At 43.5% G+C, this 25700-nt stretch overlaps 1 protein-coding gene across 1 annotated transcript in view; it reads right to left on the reverse strand.

The window, feature by feature from the left end:
* The window catches only part of C21H16orf78 (chromosome 21 C16orf78 homolog), a 30515-nt gene extending 8598 nt beyond the window's left edge, over positions 1–21917 (reverse strand). Inside the window, exons 1-3 of the mRNA XM_049864735.1 lie at positions 21768–21917; positions 15488–15604; positions 13626–13755 (exon numbers count right to left, since the gene is read on the reverse strand). Coding sequence (XP_049720692.1) covers positions 13626–13755; positions 15488–15604; positions 21768–21917 — 397 coding nt within the window. The remainder of the gene's footprint in view (positions 1–13625; positions 13756–15487; positions 15605–21767) is intronic.
* Between the last annotated feature and the right edge of the window lie 3783 nt (positions 21918–25700).

Genomic DNA, 25700 nt, shown 5'->3' on the forward strand with positions numbered 1-25700 from the left:
AGTAGTTTTCTGGAGGATTCCTTAGGGTTTTCTGTGTATAAGATCATGTCATCTGGAAATAGAGATACTTTTACTTCTTCCTTGCCAATCTGGATGCCCTTTATTTCTTTATCTAGCCTAATTGCTCTGGCTAGGACTTCCAGCACAATGTTGAATAAGAGTGGTGAGAAAGGGCATCCTTTTCTGGTTCCCGATCTCTATGGGAATGCTTTCAGGCTCTCTCCATTTAGGGTGATGTTGGCTGTTGGCTTTGTATAAATGCCCTTTATTATGTTGAGGAATTTTCCTTCTATTCCTATTTTGCTAAGAGTTTTTATCATGAATGGGTGTTGAACTTTGTCAAATGCCTTTTCTGCATCAATTGATAAAATCATGTGATTCTTGTCTTTTGTTTTATTTATGTGGTGCATTATATTAATTGTTTTTCTACTGTTGAACCATCCCTGCATACCTGGTATGAGTCCCACTTGGTCATGGTGAATTATGTTTTTGATATGTTGTTGAATTCTATTGGCTAGAATTTTGTTGAGGATTTTTGCATCTAAGTTCATGAGGGATATAGGTCTATAATTTTCTTTTCTTGTGGTGTCTTTACCTGGTTTTGGTATCAGGGATATGGTGGCTTCATAGAATGAGCTTGGTAGTATTCCGTCCTTTTCTATGCTCTGAAATACCTTTAGTAGTAATGGTGTTAACTTTTCTCCGGACCAGGGCTTTTTTTGTTGGGAGTTTTTTGATTACCTTTTTCATCTCTTCTTTTGTTATGAGTCTATTTAGTTGTTCTTTTTTTTTTTTTTTTTTTACCACTGTTTGTGTTAGCTTAGGTAGATAGTGTGTTTCTAGGAATTCATCCGTTTCTTCTAGGTTTTCAAATTTGTTAGAGTACAATTTTTCATAGTAATCTGGTATGATTCTTCTAATTTCAGTTTTGTCTGTTGTAATATCGCCCATCTCATTTCTTATTCAGGTTATTTGCTTCCTTTCCTGTTTTTCTTTTGTCAGTTTGGCCAGTGGTCAATCTTGCTGATTTTTTCAAAAAACCAGCTTTTGGTCTTGTTAATTCTTTCAATTGTTTTTCTGTTTTCTTTTTCATTTAGTTCAGCTCTAATTTTTATTATTTGTTTTCTTCTGGTGCCTGTGGGTTTCTTTTGTTGCTCTCTATTTGTTCAAGTTGTAGGGATAATTCTTTAATTTTGGCCCTTTCTTCTGTTTGGATGTGTGCATTTATTAATACAAATTGGCCTCTGAGCACCACTTATGCTCTGTCCCAAAGGTTCTGATAGGAAATGTTTTCATTCTCATTGGATTCTATGAATCTCTTTATTCTATCCTTAATGTCTTCTATAATCCAGTCTTTTTTGAGCAGGGTATTGTTCAGTTTCCAAGTGTTTGATTTCTTTTCCCTGCTTTTCCTGTTATTAATTTCCACTTTTATGGCCTTATGGTCAAAGAAGATGCTTTGTAATATTTCAATGTTTTGAATTCTGCTAAGGCTTGCTTTATGACCTAATATGTGGTCTATTCTAGAGAAGGTTCCATGTGCACTAGAAAACAAAGTATACTTGGTTGCTGTTGGGTGGAGTGTTCTGTATATGTCTATGAGGTCAAGTTGGTTGATTGTGGCATTTAGATCTTCCATGTCTTTATTGAGCTTCTTTCTGGATGTCCTGTCCTTCACCAAAAGTGGTGTGTTGAAGTCTCCTACTATTATTGTGGAGGTGTCTATCTCACTTTTCAATGCCTTTAGAGTTTGTTTTAGGTATCTTTCAGCCCTGTCATTGGGTGCCTAAATATTTAACATGGTTATATCTTGGCGTATTGTCCCTTTAATCATTATATAGTGTCTTTCCTTATCCTTTCTGATGGATTTAACTTTAAAGTCTATTTTGTCAGAAATTAATATTGCCACTCCTGCTCTTTTTTGATTGTTGTTTGCTTGATATATTTTTTTCCATCCTTTGAGCTTTAGTTTGTTTGTGTCTCTAAGTCTAAGGTCTATTTCTTGTAGGCAGCATATAGACGGATCTTGTTTTTTAATCCATTGTGCCACTCTCTGCCTCTTTATTGGCTGATTTAGTCCGTTTACATTCAGGGTAATTATGGATAGGTATGAATTTAGTGCTTTCATTTTGATGCCTTTTTTTGTGTGTTGTTGACAGTTTCTTTTTCCCACTTAATTTTATGTGCTGAGTAGATTATATATTGTCCTTTCCTCATATTTGTTGTTGTTGACTTTGTTTCTGCTGAGTCTTTTTTTTTTTTTTCTTGTATTTTATTTTGATGAGTAGGATAGTTTGTCTCCTTTGTGGTTACCTTATTATTTACCCCTATTTTTCTAAATTTAAACCTAACTTTTATTTCTTTGTATTGCCGAATCTTCCTCTCCATATGAAAGTTCTATGATTACATTTCTTAGTCTGTCTTTATTATTCTAATGTTGTCTTCTTTTATATAATAACATTACTGTTACCCTGTTTTGAGCTTTTTTTTTTTTTTTTTAATAATCTTGCTTTGTTTTTTCAGATTTCCCTGTCTGGGTTGACTTCTGGTTGCTCTGCCCAGTGTTCTAGTCTTGGGTTGATACCTGATATTATTGATTTTCTAACCAAAGAACTCCCTTTAGTATTTCTTGTAGTTTTGGTTTGGTTTTTATGAATTCCCTAAACTTCTGTTTATCTGGAAATGTCTTAATTTCACCTTCATATTTAGGAGACAATTTTGCTGGATATATGATTCTTGGCAGGCAATTTTTTTTTCCTTCAGTTTTTTAAATATGTCATCCCATTGCCTTCTTGCCTTCATGGTTTCTGCCGAGTAGTCCGAGCTTATTCTTATTGGCTCTCCTTTGTGGGTGACTTTTTGTTTATCCTTTGCTGCTCTGATAATTCTCTTTTTGTCTTTGGTTTTGGCAAGTTTGATTGTAATATGTCTTGGTGACTTTCTTTTAAGGTCTACCTTATGTGGAGTTCAATGGGCATCTTGAATAGATATCTTCTCATCTTTCACGAAATCAGGGAAGTTTTCTACCAACAAATCTTCAACAAGTCTCTCTGTATTTTCTGTTATCCCTCCCTGTTCTGGTACTCCAATCACTTGTAGGTTATTTCTCTTGATAGAGTCCCACATGGTTCTTAAGGTTTCTTCATTTTTAAAAATTCTTTTATCTGATTTTTCTTCAAATATATTAGTGCCAAGTGATTTATCTTCGAGTTCAGAAATTCTAGCTTCTACTTGCTCAATTCTGCTTCTCTGACTTTCTATTGAGTTATCTAATTCTGTAATTTTATTATTAATCTTCTGAATTTCTGATTGCTGCCTGTCTATGGATTTTTCCAGCTTATTAAACTTTTCATTATGTTCCTGAATAATCTTTCTAATTCCTTCAATTACTTTACCTGTGTGTTCCTTGGCTTGTTCTACATATTGTCTCATTTCTTTCCTGATGCCTTGGAGGGTTCTGTATATTAAACTTTTGTATTCTGCATCTGGTAATTCCAGGAGTGCACTTTCATCTAGAAGATGCCTAGATTCTTTGTTTTGACGGCCTGTTGAGGTGACCATGGTCTGTTTCTTTATGTGACTTGATATTGACTGTTGTCTCTGAGCCATCAATAAGTTATTGTATTAGTTTATGCTTGCTTACTGTGTCATAGCTTCTTGCTTTGGTTTCTTTTGGTATACCCCTATGGGTTTCTTGAGTGAGCTAGCTTGATTATTTTCTCCTTTGGAGCTCTGATGTCCTGTCCCCAGGTGGCTAGAGCTATTATTAGGTATATCAGTCTAGGAGTCCATTCAGTTTTCTTGTATGAATTCAGCTGATGTTTCCAGGTAGCTGATCATCAAGTGTGTGGTACAGGCTCTGTCCTACAGTCTTAGAGGGGCAGGGGTGATTGGTTTATATATCAGTATCTGATTGCAGCAGGGGGTCATGCTCTGAACAAGGCAGAGGGCTGAGAACCAACCCCTGAGTGTCTCTGAGGAAAGCGCGTCCCTGTTCCCTAGATCATGCAGGTGGGTGGGTTCTGCAGATGGACCACGGGCACCCAAAGTTTTTAATTGTAAGGACTGGGAGGTACCAGTTATCTTTGGACCCCTGTCACGGGTGGCTGGGTGACCTGAGTGGAGCTACCAGTCCTTAGGTCCCTGATGTGGGTAGGTGAGGGCCTTGTTTAATAGGCAAAGCAATGTCAAACATCAAACATCCACCTCTCCACCGCGCAGCTGAAATGGTTGGAGTCTGCAAACTAGGGCCTATAGCTCCCAAAATAGGCCCACACAGGTCCATGCAGAAGGGAAAGGTGCTCAAAGTCCACTGATGGTTTATGCCTGGACAGGAGCTGCTTCTGTCCTGAGCTCCCCTGGTTAGTGGAGCTAGCATGTTATCTTTTCCCCCATATGCAAATTTTTTGCTTCCCCATGGTCGGGAGGATGGCTCTAGGTGCTCACCAGGGCCTATCTCAGGCCCAGGGAATTCAGCCGCTGAAGCCGGTTTACAGGTGGGAGGCCGGGTTAAAAACATACACAAGTACTTAGCTTTTGCCGAGAGTGCCGTTCTCCTGAGGTTCCGGAGGTGTGAGTAGGCTGTGTGGCTGGCTGCTTCTCCAGGAGGAAACTGCGGCTGAACGCTAGTACCAGCCCACCGCCACCACTGCTCCTCCGGGAATGGTGCCTGAGGGCTCCCCGCAGTTCAGGTCTGGTAACTCCTCTCCGCTTCTGAATGGTCTCTTCCTCCGCTTGCCCCTCAGTTCATTTTCTAAGTTTGCCTTTGAAGCTCAGGGCTCCCAGCTTGTCACAAATATACTCATTTTACTTGTTTTTTTTCTGGTCTTTGTTGTAAAGAGGGCTCGCTGGGAGCGTGTCTATTCCGCCATCTTGGCTCCTCCCGGTTATCTGCCTTTTAAAGGTTAGATGGAACCCAGTGTGAAACCATTTGTCCTGATGCTGTTTTTGGTGGGAAAGTGTCAGTCACCGTTTCAACCTTCACTATGGTCATTGCTCTATTCAACTTTTCTACTCTGTACTGTACCAATTTTGATTATTTATAGTTCTCCAAGAGACCATCCATTTCCTCTAGGTTTTCAAATATATATGTCTTAGGCTGAGTCCTTTAGAGGAGTAAGACCAGTGAAGCCTGTATATACAAATATATATAACTAGAAAACCGAACCTGTAGTCATCGAGTCAGTTCTGACTCATAGCGCCCCTATAGGATAGAGCGGAACTGCCCCATAGGGCTTCCAAGGAACAGCTGGTGGATTCGAACTGCTGACCTTTTGGTTAGCAGAAAAGCTCTTAACCACTGTGCCACCGAGATTCCAGTAAATACAAACGGAGAGGTTTGTTCTAAGGAAATGGGTCACAAAATTGTGGAGGCTGGCAAGTCCCAAATCCATGAGTCAAGCATCATGCTGGAGGCTTCTCCTGACTCCCGTGGTTACAGCGGCTGGGGAACCCAAAATCTGCAAGTCAGACGGCAGGCTGCTGGCTCATATCCCAAGGACCAGAGGTCAAAGAATGGCAAGTTGGATGCAAGATCCAGAGAGGGCAAACTTTGACAGAACACCCATATATTTTGGAAGCAGGCCACACCTCCAAGGAAACTCCTTTCAGCTGATTGGTTGCTCACATCAGATCACAAAATGGAGGATGATTACATAATATCTGCCAAATCACCGAGAATATGGCCTAGCCAACTTGACACGTAACCTTAACCATCATAGTATATGTTATTGTTCTTAGTTGCGGTCAGGTCCATTCCAACTCACGTCGACCCCAGCTGTGCAGAGTAGAGCTGCTCTGTAGGGTTTTCAAGATTGTGACCTTTCAGAAGCAGCTCACCAGGACTTTCTTGCAAGGTACCTCTTGGTGGATTTGAACTGCCAACGTTTTGCTTAGTAATCCACAATTGCACCACCCAGGGACTCCTTCTATTGTATATAGGTGTATGTAGAATTCTATTTTAATTATTTTAACGTATTTCTTATTTTTGCTCGTGTATCCTTTCTCATAAAAATCTTGCATATTTTTTGCTTTTATTTTTAACAAGCCTCGTGATAATTTTATTTGTCACTGGCTTTTGCAAAGAGTTAGCTGTGGATTTTTCCGTTTGACTATTTTTGTCTTGTATTAATTTTAGCCAGTATTACTTTTCTCTGTTCATACTAATTCTTTCTTTCAGTTCTTATTAGTTTTTTCTTTTCTTTTTTGTTTTATAAAGATAAGAACAATTCTTTTAGTATTTGACTTTTACTGTAAATTATTCTCTGAGAATAAAATTTGCCTCTGTTTCATACGTATTTGTATGAAACAGGCAAATTTTCGTTAGTTTTTTCCCTTTGATCTGAGGGTTCCTTAGGAGCCTGTTCCTTACTTTTCAGTTGTTAAGTTTGGGGGTATCTGTTAATTCATTTCTAATTTTTGGTTTACAATAATATACATGGCCCTAAAATCTTTACTTTTTTGAATGCAAATGTTTTCTTTGTGGTAACATTCTTTGTCCCTATGAAAATGTATGCTCTCTATTCAGAGGATGTGAAGTCATGGTTCGTTAACTGCATTCCTGGGTTCTGTTTTGTCCCTCCTGTCATCTACTCAGTCTGTCTCTTTGGTTCTGGGAGAGGTCTGTTAAAATCTCCCACTGTCTTTGCATTTCTAGATGTTCACACTTTATCTTTTAGCTACTATATTTTTTGGTGCAAATAAGTTTATGGTGGTTATTTTTTCTTTTTAACATTTTAAAACATCCTCCTTTGTCCTGTGTGTTTCTTTTAGCCTTAATTCCACCTAATTTGATACATTGTCATGGAGTTTAATTTTGTTCCCATTTCCTCATAACCTTTTTGCCTATCCTTTTATTTTCAGCCTTTCTATAAAGTGTATGTAGATTTTGCCTTTTGAGCCAATTACGTCCTGATTTGGTATCTCTGTATAATCTTCAAGGAGTCCTTGGGTGGTGCGACAGTTAAATACTCAGCTACTAACAAAAAGGTTGGCAGTTCAAACACACCCAGAGGAGGAATGTTCTGGTGATCCGCTTTTGAAAGCTCACAGATCTGAAAACCCTGTGGAGCGCTGTTCTACTCCGCAACACTTAGGGCTGCCGTGAGTCAGGATCGACTCATGTCAAGTTTGGGTTTTTTTTTTTTTTTGGTTTTAGTATACTCTCTCTCTCTCTTTTTTGGTATATTCTGTTTTGGAGCCATGGTGGCACAGTGGTCAAGAGTTTGGCTGTTAACCAAGAAGTCAGCTGTTTGAGTCCACCAACCACTCCTGAGAAACCCTATGGGGAAGTTCTACTCTGTCTTATAGGGTCACTATGAGTTGGGATTGACTCAGTGACAATGGGTTTGGTTTTTTATTTTTGCTTTTATACTCTTTTTTGGAGATAATGTAACACGTGACTGATAAACCCCTAAATATTTCTGAATCTTCTAACATCATCCATTCACGCTGATGGTGACATACATGTGCTGGGTTAGGATTATAGGGTTATAGGTGCCATTCCACTTGCAGGTTGATGCCAGTACAATTCTTTTTCCTGCATAATTAAGTTGTTCTCTCTTTATACAAGCTTGCAGGATTTCATCAAAAAAGTTGAAGACTTTTACCAGGATATGCCTAGAGATAGTGAGTCTAGAGCTGACTCCATGGCAGCTAAAGACATCCAGATGAGACAAGGAGTCTAGACCCCTACAGTTATACTATGAAGGGACAGTGGCCTGGAGAGACAGTGTGACTTGCCCAAGGTCTCACAACGAGTTAGTGGCTGAACTGGGGTTCTTTATGCCCAATATGGCCTCTGGCTTGGGAGCTGGTCCCTGGCAGTGTGACAGAGGCAAGTGGCCTTAGCACTCCCTGCTGTGCATGGTGGAAATTGGTGCCATGTTCCAGAAGAATCGTGAGCCACACATCCTCTTTGATACAAACTGGAAATCCCTTAGAGAAAGGGCCATAACATCCCCCAAGACATCTTTTAATGCTCTTCTGGGTCAAAGTTTGTCTCAGGTGGAAAAGAATAATAGCAATATAAATGGTTATAAAACTAAATATATAAGCACTATTTGTTGAATGATTTTTCTTGTGCCAGGCAGTGTTCAAGAGGCTTTCTAGGGAGTGGGGCACTATTAATCTCATATACATTTAACATATCATGTACATTTTAACGAATGAGAATGTTGAGGATCAGAGAAATCAAGTAACATGCCCAAGATGCCATAGCTAAGCAGTGGTGGATCCAGGATGTGATCCTAGGTTGTCAGAGTCTTTTTGTGGAAGCCTGGTCTGGCCACCCCTTGGACAGAATTGACCCACACTCTTGGATCTGTGGCTGAACAGTGAAGTCATGTCTCTATGGGCCACGTTTGGGCCTCCAGGGGCTGACCCTACCCTCAGGGAGATAGTGGGGGCTGCTGACCTCCATCCCTCTGCATTAGGAGTTGCTCTGGGCATAGGTACTGGGAAGGGAAAGCCCAATGAACCAATGACCCCCTTTCCCCAATCCAACTGCTTATACTTTGCCAAGATTTTCCTTGGAAATGTGTTCCGATTGCTTTCCCAGAGTGATCATTCTAAAATTCAAATCCAACATGGTAACTTCTTTCTTAAAAATTTTCAGTAGTTTCCCACTGCATTCAATAAGGTTTGTTTTACAAATGTCAATCTGACTTCTGCTTTCAGCAAAGACAGAGTAACGGGGACTGGACTTACACTCCTACTTTAAACAATTTAAAAACTGGGCATATTACATGAAATAGCAGTTTTCAGACATTGGACAACAGGCAACACAGGATGATGATCCCTGAGAGATGGGAGAAAAATTAGGTGGGCCCCATGATTGCCTTACCTGGAAGACACAGGTTGCAGCATAGGTTGGGGTACCCAGGCAGAGCTGCTCAGCAGTTTCTCTGAGTTGGGGAAAGAGTAGATAATTTGGGATGCCAAGGCAGCTAGAATTCACAGGAGAGCGGTCTAGAGATATGCTGAGTACTACTCAGCACATATGAGTGAGGAAACTATCCAAGGCTGGGGAAGGAACTGTTGGAAAGGAGCAGGTAGGATAATTCCTGGATCTCACACAGGGATGAGAATCATTCACATTGCCAACAACCTGAGTTGAGAAGCTTTGTTTTTCATGGGGCATCAAGAAGAGTATTCAGAAGGGTATGTCTCAGAAGTGGGGCCAAATTATTCCTACACTAAGGGCTGTCTGGCCATACCTAATACAGCTTAAAGTCAAGCCTCAAAAAAATCAAGCTGTTTCTGAGTAACTTAACTGCATCCTGGAATAAAGCTCAAAAATATTTAAGGGACTAATTAAAAAAAAAAAAGTAGCACTCAACAACATAAAATTCACAATGTCTGGCATCCAATAAAAAATTACCAGGCATGAAAAGAAGCAGCAAGATACGACCGATTCTGAGGAAAATAAACAATCAATATAAAGAGACCAAGAAATGACCCAGATAAGAGAAATGGTAAGCAAGGACATTAAAACACCTATTATGAAGTATACTCCATGTGTTCAGCATGGCATGCTTATGCTAAGGAGAGACACAAAAGGTTAAAAATGACCCAAATTGAACTTGTAGAGATGAAAACTATAATGTCTGAAATGACAAATACACTGATGGGATTAATGTTAGACTAGGCATTGCAGAAGAAAAGACTGGAAAAAGTAAACAGTGAGCTATGGGATTTCAGATATCTATAGCTGGAGTCACTGAAGAGAGGGGGAGAGAATGTAGAACTGAAAAAAATATTAGAAGAAATCATGGCCAAAATTTTTCCAAATTGGATTAAAAGTATATACCCATAGATTTATGAAGCTCAACAAACTCTGAACACAAGATACATAGAAGCATGAATTCGATTATGCCAAGGCATATCATAATCAAATTGCTTAAAACCAGTTACAAAGAGAAAAATCTTAGAAACAGCCAGAGAGAGAAAAAAAAAAAAAAGACACACTACAGAGGAAAAAAGGTCAAGATGACAGCCAACATCTCATTGGAAACAATGCAAGTGAGAAGACAGTGCAGTAACATCTTTTAAGTACAGAAAGAAGACTTGTCAGTCTAGAATTGTGTACCAGGTGAAATAAAGCCTGTTTTAGATATATAAAATCTGAAGGAATTTATCACCATCAAACCCACACCATAAGAAATGCTCAAGGAAGGGCTCCAGGCAGAAAGAAAACTATACCAGATGATAACCTCGATCTACACAAAGGAATGAAGAGCACTAGAAATGTTAAATATGTGGATAAGCATAAAAACTTCTTTATACTCATTTAAAGCAAGAATAGTAAACAATATAATGTGAGGTTTACAACAGATGGAGCAGTACAGTGTCTGACAACAGTAGCATGGAGGCTGGGAGAGAAAAACAGAGGCACTCTCTTGAAACTTTCTTATGCTCTGTGTGAAGTGACATGATACTACTTGAAGGAAAGATGTATGCTATAAACTCTAATTAAATCAATCACTAAAATAATACAACAAAGAATTGTAGCTAATAGGCGAACAAAGGAGTTGAAATGGAAAGTCTTAAGGAGAAATAGACAAAACGGGGAGAAAGCCCACCAAACTGGAATATTTTTCACCCTTTATCTATGGAAGTGAGGTGAACCAAGAGCATAGTGGCAGTCTAACCATGTGGCTTCTTTTGCTGACTTGGGTCTGGGTTGGGCCCAGACTCACACTCACCTTGGGTCTCTATGAATCAAAATCGACTGGATGGCACCTAACAACAATAAGCTGCCTGCAAAGGAAGCTCCCCTCAGTCTTGAGTGCCACACCTGCGTGCACAGGTGGTTCCTGGCTGCCTTGGAGCACCCGCAGCACTTGCACTGGACCATTTGCTCTCCCCGGTGGCCATTGGTTGTATTGCATTAGAAGAGACAACTCCAATCTCCACTTGTGCATTTGTTTTGGGCCCGGGGAGGAAAACAGAGAGGATCAGATAGCTTGTAAGTCCACCTGCCCTGCTGGGGTCCTAGTGTAGTGAAATGAAAATAATTATTTAATCAGTTGGTATGAGAGTTTCTCTTAGGGAGAAAACAACTCGATAGATGACTTTGAGTGCGGAAAGAGATAGTGAAGCAAAGAAATTTCTCCAAGTGACGATTCAATGGGAATATTTGAGGTGAGGAATGTAGAGGGTGGAGGAGCAAGAGACCAAGAGTGAAGAGGGGGCGCTGAGTAGGGCCAGGACTAGGGTGAGGCAAGCAAGGTGTGCAGGGTGCAAAATTTAAGGAGGCACTCACTTTCGGGCTCATGCAAGTGCAGGGTTGGCACCTGGTAGTGACTCTTCCTTAAAACATATGCACTGAACACCTCACTTGTCCCATTCTAATCCCAGCCCTGGAGTTGAGCGTAAATATTAGGAGGCTGTTCCCTACTGAGAAAGGTAGCTAGGGAACAACTCTTGGTGGCAGGGGGACACAGGACTTTGAAGAACAAGGATGTCTTATAATTCACTTCTAATTTTTTTTTTTTTTGAAGAAGTATGGCCGAATCTTCCTTGGAAGCAACGATGGCTAGACTTTGTCTCACGTACTTTGGACATGTTATAAGGAGGGATCAGTCCCTTGAGAAGGACATCATGCTTGGTAAAGTAGAGGGTCAGCAAAGAAGAGGAAGACCCTCGATGAGATGGATTGACACAGTGGCTGCAATAATGGGCTCAAGCATAACGATTGTGAGGGTGACAGAGGGTCAGGCAGTGTTTTGTTCTGTTGTACATAGGGTCACTATGAATCAGAACTGACTCAATGGCACCTAACAACAACTTTTTTTATACCTGTTTTAAGTATTTGCTAACTTTGCAAGGGTGGTGTCACAGCTATAAGCTTCTAAAAGAAGAAATCATTTGTCACCTACATTTGTGGCTACATTAGCAAGAATGGGGAGCAATCAAAGAGCAACCACAAGTATTAGAAACCAGACAAGGAGCCTGTCCTTTCGGAGGCTGACACTAGAGAAAAGTTTCCCATAACTGTAGTAAGCTTACTTCCCTGGTGTAAGAGGGGAGGAGAAAAATACAGACTCTTGAAACTGGACTTCTAATACGTTTAGTGTGTAATTCTGGGATGTAATTCTTTCCTTCTGTTGCTCCCAAACCCTCAGTAAAGTCAGCTTACACACAAAGACCTTCTGTGAGAGGCTTGGGGAGGGACCAAGGCCACGAGGTATGAGCAGGGGAAAGAGAACAAACACCTACTGAAGCAAGAACTACAGACGCTCGGGGCCCAGCAGGACCAGGACTTTGGAGCCAGGTACAACACTGGGAATCCCAGAAAACCTGGGAAAAGGATGGGTCTTCCCAGGGGGCACATGCCTATCTAACTGTATTTTTAGAAATGAACTTTATATTTTGGAATAATTTTAGATGTATAGAAAAGTTACAAAGACAACAGAGCTCCTGTACAGCCTCCACCCAGGTTTCCCTAAGGTTAACATCTTGTGTAACACTTGTCAGAACAAAGACATTCATGTTGGTATATTGCAGAGGTCCCCCCCGCCCCCCAACCACCAGTTTTTCCACTAACTACTTTGAATTTAGAGCCAATTGTCTTGAAATCTGACAGGCAAGTTCCCTTTCTGAGAACTGCAGGTAGCCCAGGAGCACCAGGCCCAGCCTGGGTGCCTCTCCTTCACTGCTCACCTCTAGCACGGGACTGGGGCAGCTCAGGAGGCAAGTCTGCTGTGCTGTGCAGCACATATATGAACGTGCACTGACAGCCCCACCTGTCCACTCCTTTCTGCCTTCCTCCTTTTCTCACGCAAAGCCATTTGTTACAACAGCTTTGGCGTATTTGGTGTATTAAGTGAAAAGGCAAAAAAGGACTTTTTGTTGGGTAGAATGGGGCAATTTTATACAGAAGAACTGACTTTGGTACATGCCGGTGTCTCTGTCTTTACTTGGGTTAACTGAAATCCCTTCCAGGTCTTTCTTTTACCATACACCCTGTCCCAAGAGGCTAGGCAAAATAAATGCATCTGTTTTTCCAATACCACGGTAGAGCCCAGCTGAGAATTTTAGCAAAACATGATGTAAAGTAGCCATTTTCCAGCCTTGGTGAGGCACTTGCCCTGTGTCAGGCATTGTGCTAAGTGCTTTCCAGGCACCATCTATCCCTATGCGCCAACTACACTGTGCTACAGATGAGAAACCTGGGCCTCAGAGATGGAGGGCTTGCCCAGGGTTTCACAACTGTGAGGGTTACAGAGTGGGAACTGGGGTCTGGTGTAACTTGAGCTGGCCTTTCCTGTATATGAGCAACTTCTCGCAGGCCTCGGGCCAGCAGGCTCAGAACCTTCTGTGTTGGACTTTGCCACAGAATCTAATTAACTAGATAATTTTGAATGCATGGAGTCACACTCCACAGGAATAGCTTCAGGGGCCTGGGACACCATGCCAGCCCCTAGGTGTGCACCAAGCCTGGACATCCACTTGTCTCCTGTCCAAGTGCACCCCTCACCCCCACCCTGTGTGATCCCTAAAGGGCCCCCAAGTGGGGTTCTGGCCCTGTGTCCACCATCAGGTGACGTGGGTGCTGCTTCCCTGAGAGCTGTGTGGGCTTTGTAGCCTCTGGGAGGAGGGTGGCTCTGGAGGGCTTCCCTTACCAGGTTTCCTGGAGCCATCCTTGATGTAGTTGCTGGGAACCATGCTGAGGCGTTTTCCCCTTCGCTCCACCCCGTAGAGCCTTCGATACATGAAGGTGTCTCCATTTTTCCTGGTGCTTTGCCTTGAAACCTCAAAGGGGAGCAGGAGAGAAGTTATACCCTGGGGAGGAGGATCTGGCTTCACTTCCTTCCCCCACCCCTAACCAACCAGTTGCCATGGAGACGACTCCGACTCATGGCGACTCCATGTGTGTCACAGTAGAACTGTGCTCCATAGAGTTTTCAATGGCTGGGTTTTTTTTGGAAGTAGATTGCCAGGCCTCTCTTCTGAAGAGCCTTTGGGTGCACTCAAACCTTCAACCTTTCGGTTAGCAGCCGAGTGTGTTAACCATTTTCGTCAGCCAGGGTCTCCTCCACCACCCCTAGATGTAGTTATTTCAAGGGTTTGCTGAAGGGGCAGGCAAAGGGGACAAAGGAGAGACTCCCCCAGGAGGGATGAAGTGGGCAGAGACCTCACATTGTTGCTTGCTTACTAACTCCCCACTTTGATTCCCCCCATTTCTCAGTTGGAGCCTGAGAAACACATGGAAACACACTGCTCTCTGAATCAGTTAGGTTTGGGGTTGGCTCTGTCAGCTGTGTGACTGGAAAGCAGCTGTTGGGACATGGTTTTCTCATCTGTAAAGTGGCATTCCTGAGTGTTTTGGTGGGAGCAAGGTGAGAAGGTAAGACATGGCACCTGTGAAGGAAGAAGCTGCCCCGGGATGCAGTTCTCACTGGAGTGGGGACATATGTTGGGAGCTGAGAGGGTGTGGCTAATTTGAGTGTTTGTGTGGGCAGGAGTGGACGTCACAGCCTTAAATAAAAAAATAAGGACTGTACATTACAGAGTGAACCCTAATGTCAACTATGGAATTTAGTTAATAATTACAGTGTATCAACCTGGTATATCAGTTGTAACAAATATGCCACAGGAGTGCAACACATTAACAGGAGATCATGTGCAGGGGGGAGGGGTGCGTGGGAACATTGTACATTCTGCACATTTCTTTGTAAACCTAAAACTACTCTAAAAGTAGTCCATTAGTTTAGGGAAAGTAAGATGTAACTATTAAATGCTGTTTCTGGACCATAAATAAGAAAAGTGCCCACTAAGTGAGTGAGGGGGTTGCTGTGACCAGTAGAAATGGAAAGGAGAGAAAATTATCACCAATCCAGATCAACTCAAACACAATTGCCAAGCAAATGACTTTCGCAATCTCATTGTTACTGTTGTCCAGGATCAGCTAAAGAAAATAATCTCTCTTTTGTAAAAATTACTATGATAATTAATATTAATAAAAGTGTTAGTACAACTATTTAAAAAAGTAGCCGACATGGATTAACCTTGAAAACATTATGGTAACTGAAATAAGTCAGTGACAAACGGACAAATATTATGACCTCACTTATATGAAATATCTAGAATAGGCAAGTGTATAGAGAGGGAAGTTTATTAGTGGTTACGAGGGTGGGCAGGAGGGAGGGAGAAAGGAAGACAACACTCAGGGGACACTGAGCTTCTGTTAAGGGTGATGGGAAAATTCAGGAAGAGTTAATGGTGATGGCTGAACAACATGATGAGCTTAACATCACTCAGCTGTACGTGTGAAGATTGTTGAAATGGCAAATGCTTTGTTATCTATACATTTACCACACACACACACACACACACACACAAAGTGGCCAGATGCTGTAAGGTGAGGAGCAGGTAAGGAGCAGGTACTCGTTCTAATTATGGAGAGCATAAAGGGGAGTTGGGGGCTGACTCCAGGACAGCAACAACAAATGTTGGGGAGTGGGGGTGGGAGGGGCTGTGTTACCTGCCCAGGGAAAAGCACCTGGCGGTTTCCTCCCTGCTGCTGTTTCCGGATGCCTTTTGTTTTATTTCCTTTGGTCCCATTTGCTTTATGAATGGTCACCACATGCTTGGATTTGTTCTGAAAAGACACAGGAAGAAGAGAGCCTTGTAGCCACCCTTGTAGCCTGTGCCCCAGGAGGAAGGTCTGGGCACCGTCCAGGAAAAGGCTCCCTGGTGAGTGGGCTGCCCTCCCTCCTGAGTCTCCTGTAGCCACATTCTTCCTCTGCCGGCCATCAGCCTCCAGTGACCACACACAACCCTCCAGAATGAGCTTGTAAACCCCAGATCATCTCTGTCCCTCTCCACCTTGGAATCCGTCATTGGAACCCTGCCACCCTCCATGTGAGGGTCCCATTCCCCAGCCTGGTAGAAATTCTTTCCAGCCCCCAAATTGCCTTTCTAGCTGTGACCTTCAGGCTGGAACCACTGGAAGGCTGACCTGTTTTCCAGCAGGTCCTGCTTGTTCAGACTCCCAGGCCTTTGTCCACTCAGGATTTTCTCTGTCTCCTTGTACCACGTCCACCCCTAGACTGCCTTCGTAGAGTCCTCTGGCCAGACGAATCTCACCTTTCTCCTTCCCCAGGTGCTTCTTGCAACTTATCAAGGAGCTGAGCTCACCCTGCCTTTCGTTGGCTTCCTTGTGGATATATCTGGCCTTCCAGTGCCCAGAGAGGAGGCAGGGAGGGCAGACTCACTTAGGGTCTCCAGAACCCAGCATTGGGTAGAACCCAGAAGAGATGCATTATGGGGCGGGCAGGCAGGATGTACTCCTGTCAGTTTATAAATTGGGCGGGGAAGAGCTGAAGCATCATGGCAAGTGCAGTGCAATGGAGAATATTAAATCTTCTCTCAGGGACATGCGACTTGTGATAGTGGGTGACAGTGGCTAAGACTGTGATCTCCAGGTCAGATCTCCTGGGCTGGAATCCTGCTCTATTGCTTAGTGGCTGGGTAACCTCTGACAAGTTCCTGCCCTCACTGTGGCTCAGTTTCCTTACCTGAAAGATGGTGATGATAATAGGATCTGTCTTCTAGGGTTGTGAGAAATAAAAGAATTAATAAACGTAAACACGAAGCCTTCCATTAATGTCAATGACCGTATTGTGGGGATGAAGGAATGTCTGGATAAGCCAGTTGGGTCTGAAGGAGGAAGTCACCAAGGACATTATAATGGATTGAATTATCTCCCCCAAAATATGTATTGGCATCCTAACCCCTATGCCTGTGGACGGCTTCCTGGGTGGCACAAATGGTTTGCAGTCGACTACTCACCTAAAAGTCGGCAGTTCAAACCCACCCAGCAGCACCACAGAAGGCTGGCAATCTGCTTCTGTAAAGATGAAGCCACGAAAGCCCTACAGAGCAGTTCTACTCCGTAGCCCCTGGGGTTTAACCTGAGTCGGAATTGCCCCCCGGCAATGGGTTGGGTTTGGTTTGGTATATCTGTAGTTGTAATCCTGTTTAGAAATAGGGTTTTCTTTGTTGCATTAATGAGACCAAATCAGTGTAGGGTGTGTCCTAAACATCGTCACGTCTGAGTGACGTGAGGAGCAGCATGTTGTTGTTAGGTGCCATTGAGTCAATTCCATTCATGACGAACCCATGCCACACAGTAGAACTTCCCCATAGGGTTTTCTAGGCTGTACTCTTCACGGGAGCAGATTTCTAGGTTTTTCTCCCATAGAGCCACTGGGTAGGTTCAAACTACAAACTTTTTGGTTAGCAGCAGAGTGCTTAACCACTGTGCCACCAGGGCTCCTTAGACACGGAGCTCTTTAAGCACAAATGGGGAGAAGATAGATGCTATGTGAAGATGGCCAAGGAACCAAGGAATGCCAGTGCCGCAGAAACTGAGAGACAAGGATATTCCCCCAACGTAGAGAGGCCTCCCCTAGAGCAGATGTCCTAAATTTGGATTTCTAGTTGCCTAACCTGTGAAGGAGCCCTGCTATCACAGTGGCTAAAGAGCTTGGCTGCTAGTGAAAATGTCAGCAGCTTGAGTCCGCCAGGCGCTCCTTGGAAGCTCTGTGTGGCAGTTCTGCTCTGTCCTGTAGGGTTGCTACGAGTCGGAGTTGACTCGATGACAGCAATGTTTTTTTTTGTGGCACAGTGATTAAGAGTTTGGCTGCTAAACAAAAGGTGGGTAGTTCAAATCCACCAACCACTCCTTGGAAACCCTATGGGGCAGTTCTACTCTGCCCTGTAGGGTCGCTATGAGTCCGAATTGACTCCATGGCAACAGGTTTGGTTTGATGAGAAAATTAATTTCTGTTTTTAAAGCCACACGTTGGTGTGTGGTGGTGTTTCTGTTACAGCTGCACTAGGAAAAGAAAGCAGACACCTTAATGTCGCAAATGCCTTCTAAGGAGAGGGATTCTGGTTAACTTCAGAGGAGAGGTGGGAGTGAGTTGGCCAGGGGTAGTCCTCCCCTAACCTTCCCCTACACAATGCTCAGCCTCTCCTGGGGACTCACCTGAGTAGCTCACTCATTTTGGGGGAAGCCGAGTGGGATTGATGTGGTGATGCGTGCAATGCCACCCTGCCCCCCCCCAAAAAAAAACTGCAAGCAAGGAAACTAACTCAGTGGCCTTTGTGACTGAGACTTTTGGGCCTTGGGGTTTTCTCAAACAGGTCACAAGCGTCCAAGCCCTCTGGGTAGTGCCATAAGCCGTCTGGAGTACGAACCAGCCAGGGTTGCCAGGCTTGGCCCGGGAGAAGGAAGAGAAGGTGTAGGGGTGGCCTGAGGGGCACAGACCATTCCATTCCCCCCCTCAACCATCTCCTCTAAAAGGTCCCCATCACTTGCCGCTGCCCCTGGCCTGCCACAGAAGCACCTCCCTCTTGGGAGCATCTTTTTTAAAAAAAATATTTTATTGTGTTTTGGGTGAAAGTTTACATAGCAAATTAGATTCCCATTTACCAATTCATACACAGATTTTTCTGTGACATTGTTACAATCCCCACAATGTGTCAGCACTTTCCCCATTTCCTCCCTGCCTGCTCCGTTTCCATCCCTCCAGTTTTCCTGCCCCATCTTTGCTTTTGTGCAAATGCTGACAGTTTGTCCGGTCCTCTTTATTTGGATGACATGTAACCTCCGGGAGTGACTTCAGTTCTAGGTTAAAAAGGTTGTCTTAGGGGCAATAGTCTTGGGGGTTCCTTTAGTTTCTATCAGTCCAGTAAGTCTAGTTTTCTTTATGAATTTGAGTTTTATTCTACATTTTCCTCCCATTGTAACTGGGATCTTCTATTGTGTCCTTGGTCAGAATGGTTGGTAGTTGTCTTAGTTATCCAGTGCTACTGGTACTATAACAGAAATACCACAAGTGGACGGCTTTAACAAAGAGAAGTTTATTTCCAAAAAAAAAGTAGGATAAAAGTCCAAATTCAGGGTGTCAGCTCCAGGAGAAGGCTTTCTCTCTCTGTCGACCTCCTCATCAATCCTCCCCCGGACTAGAAATTTCTCTGCGTAGGGATCCTGGGTCCAAAGGGCGCCCTCTGCTCCCAGCACTGCTTTTTTGGCGGTATGTGGTCCCCTGTCTCTCTGCTGGCTTCTCTCTTTTATATCTCAAGAGACCACCTCAAGACACAATCCAATCCTGTAGGTTGAGTCCTGCCTCACTAACACAACTGCTGCCCATCCTCCTTCACCAACATCATAGAGGCAGGATTTACAACTCATAGGAAAATCATACAATACCAGGAGTCATGGCCCAGCCAAATTGATACACACATTTTGGGGGGGACAAAATTCAGTCCATGACAGTAGTGGCAGCAGGGCACCATCTAGTTCTGGTTTCAGGCTAGAAGAAGCTGTGCTTCCTGTGGGCCCTTAGTCGTATGGACTAATTTCTTCCTTGAGTCTTTAGTCTCCTTCACTCTTCTTTGCTTCGAATGGGAAGAAATCAATAGTTGTATCTCTCCATGATCTTGCCAGCATTTGTTTTCTTTCTTTTTTTATCAATGCCATTTTTGCAGAGGTGAGATGCTATCTCACTATAGTTTTGATTTGCATCTTTCTTTTTTTTTTTTTTAATGGCTAATGTGAGGCCCTGGGTGGCTCAAACAGTGAACTGCTTGACTACTAACCGAAAGGTTGGTGGTTCAAATCCACCCAGAGGCACCTTAGGAAAGGCCTGGTGATCTACTTCTGAAAGATCACAATCATTGGAAACACTATGTTGTGGTGTGTGTTTCTACTATGAAACACGTGGGGTTGCCATGAGTTGGAATTGACTCTGCAGCAGCTGGTTGGAACTCAGGTGGCTCAGTGGTTAAGACTGTGGCCGCTAACCACAAGGTCGGCAGCTCGAATTCACCACCTGCTCCTCAGAAGCAGCTCCTGTGGGACAGTTGTACTCTGTCCTATAGGGTCGCTATAAGTTGGAACCAGCAACAGGGTTTTTTTTAATGGCTAATGATCATGAGCATTTCTTCATGTATTTATTAGACTCCTGAATATTCTCTTTGGTGGAGTGTCTGTTCACGTCCTTTGCCCATTTTTTGACTGGATTGTTTATCTTTTTGTTGTTGATTTGTTAAAATTTTCTATATATTTTAGAAATTAGACCCTTTGTCAGATATGCTGTTACCAAAATTTTTTCCCAAATGGGGGTTTTCCTGAAAGGCGGGGTATGCTTAACTAGATAAAGCAGAGAAAGTGGGGTTAGTTATGGAGTCTAACAAAACCCATTAGCAGGGGAATTGGGTAAATCTGAGTTTGATCCCTGGCTCTATCCTTTATTAAAACCCTTTCATTATTGAGTTATTATATGTTTGTAGTTTTTTGGTGATGTAATGTTTTTTCACTAATGGAATGCATATGGAATCATTGAGAGTTGGTAATTTTTTATTATGTAAGATGGATTTTTATAAATATTATGTGGTCCACATATGTACCTGTGGGGTCTAGAGGTAAGATGGGTGGAATGAAGCAGGGAAGAAACCACGAAACTTTTGAAAACATGAGGCAACATATAAAGGCACCTGACTGGCTGCCCACAGTCGTTGTTGCAGTCTGCCTCTTCTTAGCGCTGCCTTCTCTGCATCACTTTTGGGTTCCCTGCACAGGTAAATGCTTTCTGACCTGTCGGAGCTGGTCGTCATTTGGCACCCTGCTGACTCTGGCTTGTTTCTGACAAGAAAGGAGGGTCTCCCTCTTGTTATTCACTTGAATATTATCTAATCCCAAAACCACAGCTTTCCCAATAACACACAGGAAACCATAAACATACTTGCAAGGCTTATCTCGCTGTTCAGAAGCCCGAGAGGTGAAAAATGTAAGCAGTGCTTACATGTACCATTGGTCACACAGCATGTCAAGGACACATGCTCACACTGTATTGTGCCTGAAAATAACCTATTCTCTTGAATATTATCTATCCCCAATAACACACAGGAAACAGTAAATGTACTTACAAGCCTTACCTCGCTGTACGGAAGCCCAAAAAACCAAAAGTTTTATACAATCACTCCTCTAGAATTATACCTCATACAGTAACCTCTCAACCCAAAAATATGGCACCAACTAACTTCCTTCTGTTTACGCAGTTATGCAAGTCCCAGCCCCAGTGCCAGCATGTACTAAAGTGGTGAAAGAAAAAAAAAAAAAAGCCTCTCCAGAAACCCGAGAGGTGGAAAATGTAAGAGATATCTATATGTACCAGTAGGGGTAAAAGGGTTAACTATATGACCTCGAGCAAATTACTTCTCTTCACCTCTGCTTCCTTATTCTTCAACAGGGGATTGTAATGGTGCCTACCTTGTATCCTGGCTGGGAGTGGTCGATGAGATAACCTGTGTGCAATGCTAAGCATAGGGCCTAACACACAGGAAATGCTTAATAAAAAGTACCCATGTGACGAGCTTCATCATGAGTGCTGCTGTACTGCTGTTTTCACCCACTTTGCTCTGGGGTCCAGGGGCATTCGAGATCAGGTGGAGAGAGAAGGCACTTTCCATGGACGTGGCTACAGATGAGCCTTCCTCAGAGCCTGGGGGGGGGTCTCTGGGGGGAAACTGAGGCAAAATTGATTGCCTTCGTTCCTGGAGAAAGAGGGAAGGGCAGGTTAGAGAGGAAGAAGTCTGTTAGTCAGAGTCACAGGGGGGATGACAGCACTGGGCATTGCCTTTGACCTTGGAGCTACCAGTGGGGAGGAAAGTGGCCAGGGACAGTGGGAAGGATCCCATCCTGACATCTAAGCCCTGAAACCTCTGCCCCTTGGCAGTTCTCGAATGCCCACCTGGACAGCTTGCTTCTTCTTGCCCTGCCTCCGCTCCAGCCACTCCAGCACCCGCGTGAGGTCGGACATGCGTCTCTCCTCAGCCGTCTTCCACGTGGACTTGCGCTCAGTGGGCATTATGTCCTTCAGGTCCTCTGCTTTCTCGGACATGATGAAGTCCTAGTCCAGTCTTGGTTGAGAGGGTGACGCTCAGTCTCTTGATCCCTCTGACTCTACTTGCTGACTAGGATGGTGTAGAAGGTAGGACGTAGCCTCCAGATGCGAACATAAAGGGCAGGTCAGACAAAGCAGCCGGAATATTGTCCTTAAAGGGCGGAGGGTGGGGTGGGGCTATTGTGAGGTCATTGTCAGGCTTGGTGGCTGGCCCAGGGGTCAGAGTGTAGGTGGAACATTGGCTACTTCCCACCTTTCTCCATGTGGCCGCTGGCCCTCTGTAGGCACCGTGTGTACCCTGCACTCTGCCTCGCCACCTCTACTTCACACAGGTCTCACCAAAGCAGAGTGCAGCTCACCTACCTCCCTTTCTCAAAAACTTTCCATGGCTCCCTGCTGCCACACATAGTTGTGTGTCATCCAGGCTTTTCACAATGAATTCTAAGTAGAACAGAGGCTTTCATGGGCTCAATTTCTCCCATATTCACGCATTCACTTATTCATATAGTAGTTATCAGACACCTACTATGTGCCAGGCACTATGCTGGTGATAAAATGCAGAATAAAAATATAGCCTTAGACCTCCTAAAGCATATAGGCTAGAGGGAAAGAGAAGGCAACAGTCAAATAATTACCTTATGAATACATAATGACAAATGAAGATGAGCACTCTGAAGGCAAGGTAATCAATTCTACTAAAGTCCATACAATGGAACCAGACTTGGACAGGGCAGTGGATAATCACACCTGGACAAGTAGGCTTCAGTGAAACTCTGGATCAGAAGGACAAGCATATGCAAAGGCCCTATATCAGAAGGACAAGCATGTGGCAGGATAGAGGCATGGCACATCGAGGAACAATACAAGGCCAACGTGGCTTCAGGCAGTGAGAAATTATCTGTAGAGGTGGGCAGAGGACAGACCACGAAGGATTTTGGAGTCCACAGGGAGGGTCTGAGCAAAGGGAAGGCAATGAAGTGATTCAAATAGGGGAGGAGGGAGTGACATGATCAGGCTTCCTCTTTTGTCTCAGTAAACTTTTACTGAAGAAAACTACATATATGGAGATGTGCCAAAATCGCACGTGAAGATACCTGTGCAAACGGAACCCCAGGATTTTCCTTCCTGCCCCCGGCCGGTCACTGCCACAGGGGTAACTTGACTTGGAATTCCATAGATTTGTTTTCCCTGTTTCTGAATTCTCTATACATGGAATTACACAACATGTATCCTTTTGTGTTTTTTTTTTCTTTCACTTTACAATGTGTTTGTGAGATTCATCCACAAGCTCACTGTTTGAAAATATCACCCACAGTGTAAGCTTCAGCCTGCTGTTTTTCAAATCCTATGGGCTTTTGTGCTTTCACACTTTGTGCTCTTCTCTCAGGTTGGAATGTCCTTTCCTGATTTCTCTACCTGTAGAAGCTTTCCTCATCCTTCTCTTGTCAAGCTCTACCTTCTCTGACAAGTCTTCCTTGGCTTTTCCTCAGCAGAGTTCATCTCCTACCATGTCCCTCCAACACTTTGCTGATGATTCTTAATTTAGCAGCGAAGTCAACAGTTAGTGGTTCTCACTTTGACTCCTAAACTGGAGACCAACTTCTCATCAAAACCAGTTCCACCAGACATTAATCTCCATGAACACAGGGACCATGTCGATTTCACTCACCACACACCCCTGGCACCTTGCACAGTCCTTCTCACATATATAGTGGGTGCTCAGTGAATATTTGTTGAATGAATGAGATAATAAATGAATGAGCATCGACATACATTTATAGATTCTGATAGAAACTGATAAAACAAAAGAGATTACTAAAATAGAACTGACAAGAGCACAGGAAATGGGGCACTCATATATAGCAGGTCAAGAGATGGAACAGATTATATTTACCCCAAATCCTTGTAGAAGAAGAACTCTGTTTTTAATTGGGGGAAATCACTTTTTGAGTGCTTAGGCTAGAATGTGGAGCCCTGAGGATGTCTGAATATGGGCAGAACTATTTTGTATGAGGTAAGGAAAGAAAGATTTCTCTGCTGCTCTGAAGAGCCAAGGAAGGGAAAGGAGGGAGCCATCCAGATGAAAAAAGGCCATACATGTTATGATGTGACTTTTCCCACCCCCAAACTTCAATGAATTTACCAGGCTTAGAAAATGTGCGTGCATGAGTGAGATTCACACCTGAATTTACATGGGGCAGATACGAAAGGACAAGTGGAGGGCAGAAGTGGGAGCATGAAGTCATAGACTCTAGAAGCAGGGATTGGAGTGACAGCTAAAGCCAAAGCAAGCCAAGAGTGCCAGGAACCATTAGAAGTGGAAAGAGGCAAGGGAGAATCTTCCCCTGGAGCCTTCAGAGAGAGCACGGCCCTGCCAACACCTTGATTTTGGGGTTCTAGCCTCCACAACAACCATGTACAACCAGAATCTCATTAGAGGCAAGGATGGTGAGACTACATCTCACATACTTTGAACATGTTATTTAGAGGGACCAGTCCCTGGAGAAGGACATCATGCTTGGAAAAGTAGAGGGTCAGCAAAAAAAGAGGAAGACCTTCCACGAGATGGATGAACACAGTGGCTGCAACAATGGGCTCAAGCATAACAGCGATTGTGAGGATGTTGTGCATGGGGTCTCTATGAGTCAGAACTGACTCAGCTGCAACTGACAACAACAACAACAGTCTCCAGAACAGTGAGACAAAAAAATGATGTCATTTTAAGTCACTCAGCTTGTGGTACTTTGTTAGGATGGCCTTAGGAAATGAATATAACACTGCCCCATGAGAAGCCATAAATGAACAAGGTGAGCCCAAGACCACCTCAGCTCGCCACCTGGAGACAGCTGCCAGGTCGAGGCACAAGAAGGATCACAGACGGAGCCCAGCAAATGCCCTGAGTTGAGGAGCTGGAGCTTACAGTCTGGGGGAACCACGGTGGCTGAGGCAAACAACCAGAGATGAGAGAACCTTATGGAGAGAGAACTCTGACACCACTAGAGGGCCCCCTTGAGGATTTCGCTGAACACACGGGTGTGAAGAAGCTACCCGAGGCCAGGGAAAGAACCATCTGAGAAGATAGAGGTAACAGCAGCTGGCCGGGAATAGTGCGTGCTCCCACCAGGCAGACCTGAAAACCTCATAAACCACGGGGCACTGGGTAGAGTAACTCAAAGAGTCGTAATTAGTAATGGGAATAACTAGCTGTACACAAATGCTGCTCTGGTCCTACCCAACAAATCTTAAGAGCAAGACCGGATATGTAAATTATCTCAATAAAAGTGTTATTTAATAAAAGCAATACTTGAAAGGATCAAACTATTCCCAGATAATTTAACTGAATTTCAGAATAAAGCTCGAGAATATTTTTGTGTTGTTGCTATTGTGCTTCTAAGGAGCATTCTGCTTGTACTTCTTCCAAGACAGATTTGTTCATTCCTCTGGCAGTCCATGGTATATTCAATATTCTTCTCCAACACCACAATTCAAAGGAATCAATTCTTCAGTCTTTTTTATTCATCGTCCAGCTTTCGCATGCATACGACACAATTGAAAACACCATGGCTTGGGTCAGGCGCACCTTAGTCTTCAAGGTGACGTCTTCGCTTTTCAACACTTTAAAGAGGTCTTTTGCAGCAGATTTGCCCAGTACAACGTGTCTTTTCATTTCTTGACTGCTGTTTCCATCAGTGTTGATTGTGGATCCAAGTAAAATGAAAAAATTCTTGAGAGCTTCCATATTTTCTCCATTTATCATGATGTTGCTCATTGGTCCAGTTG

This window comes from Elephas maximus, chromosome 21, assembly GCF_024166365.1.
Source record: "Elephas maximus indicus isolate mEleMax1 chromosome 21, mEleMax1 primary haplotype, whole genome shotgun sequence".
NCBI lineage: Eukaryota > Metazoa > Chordata > Mammalia > Proboscidea > Elephantidae > Elephas > Elephas maximus.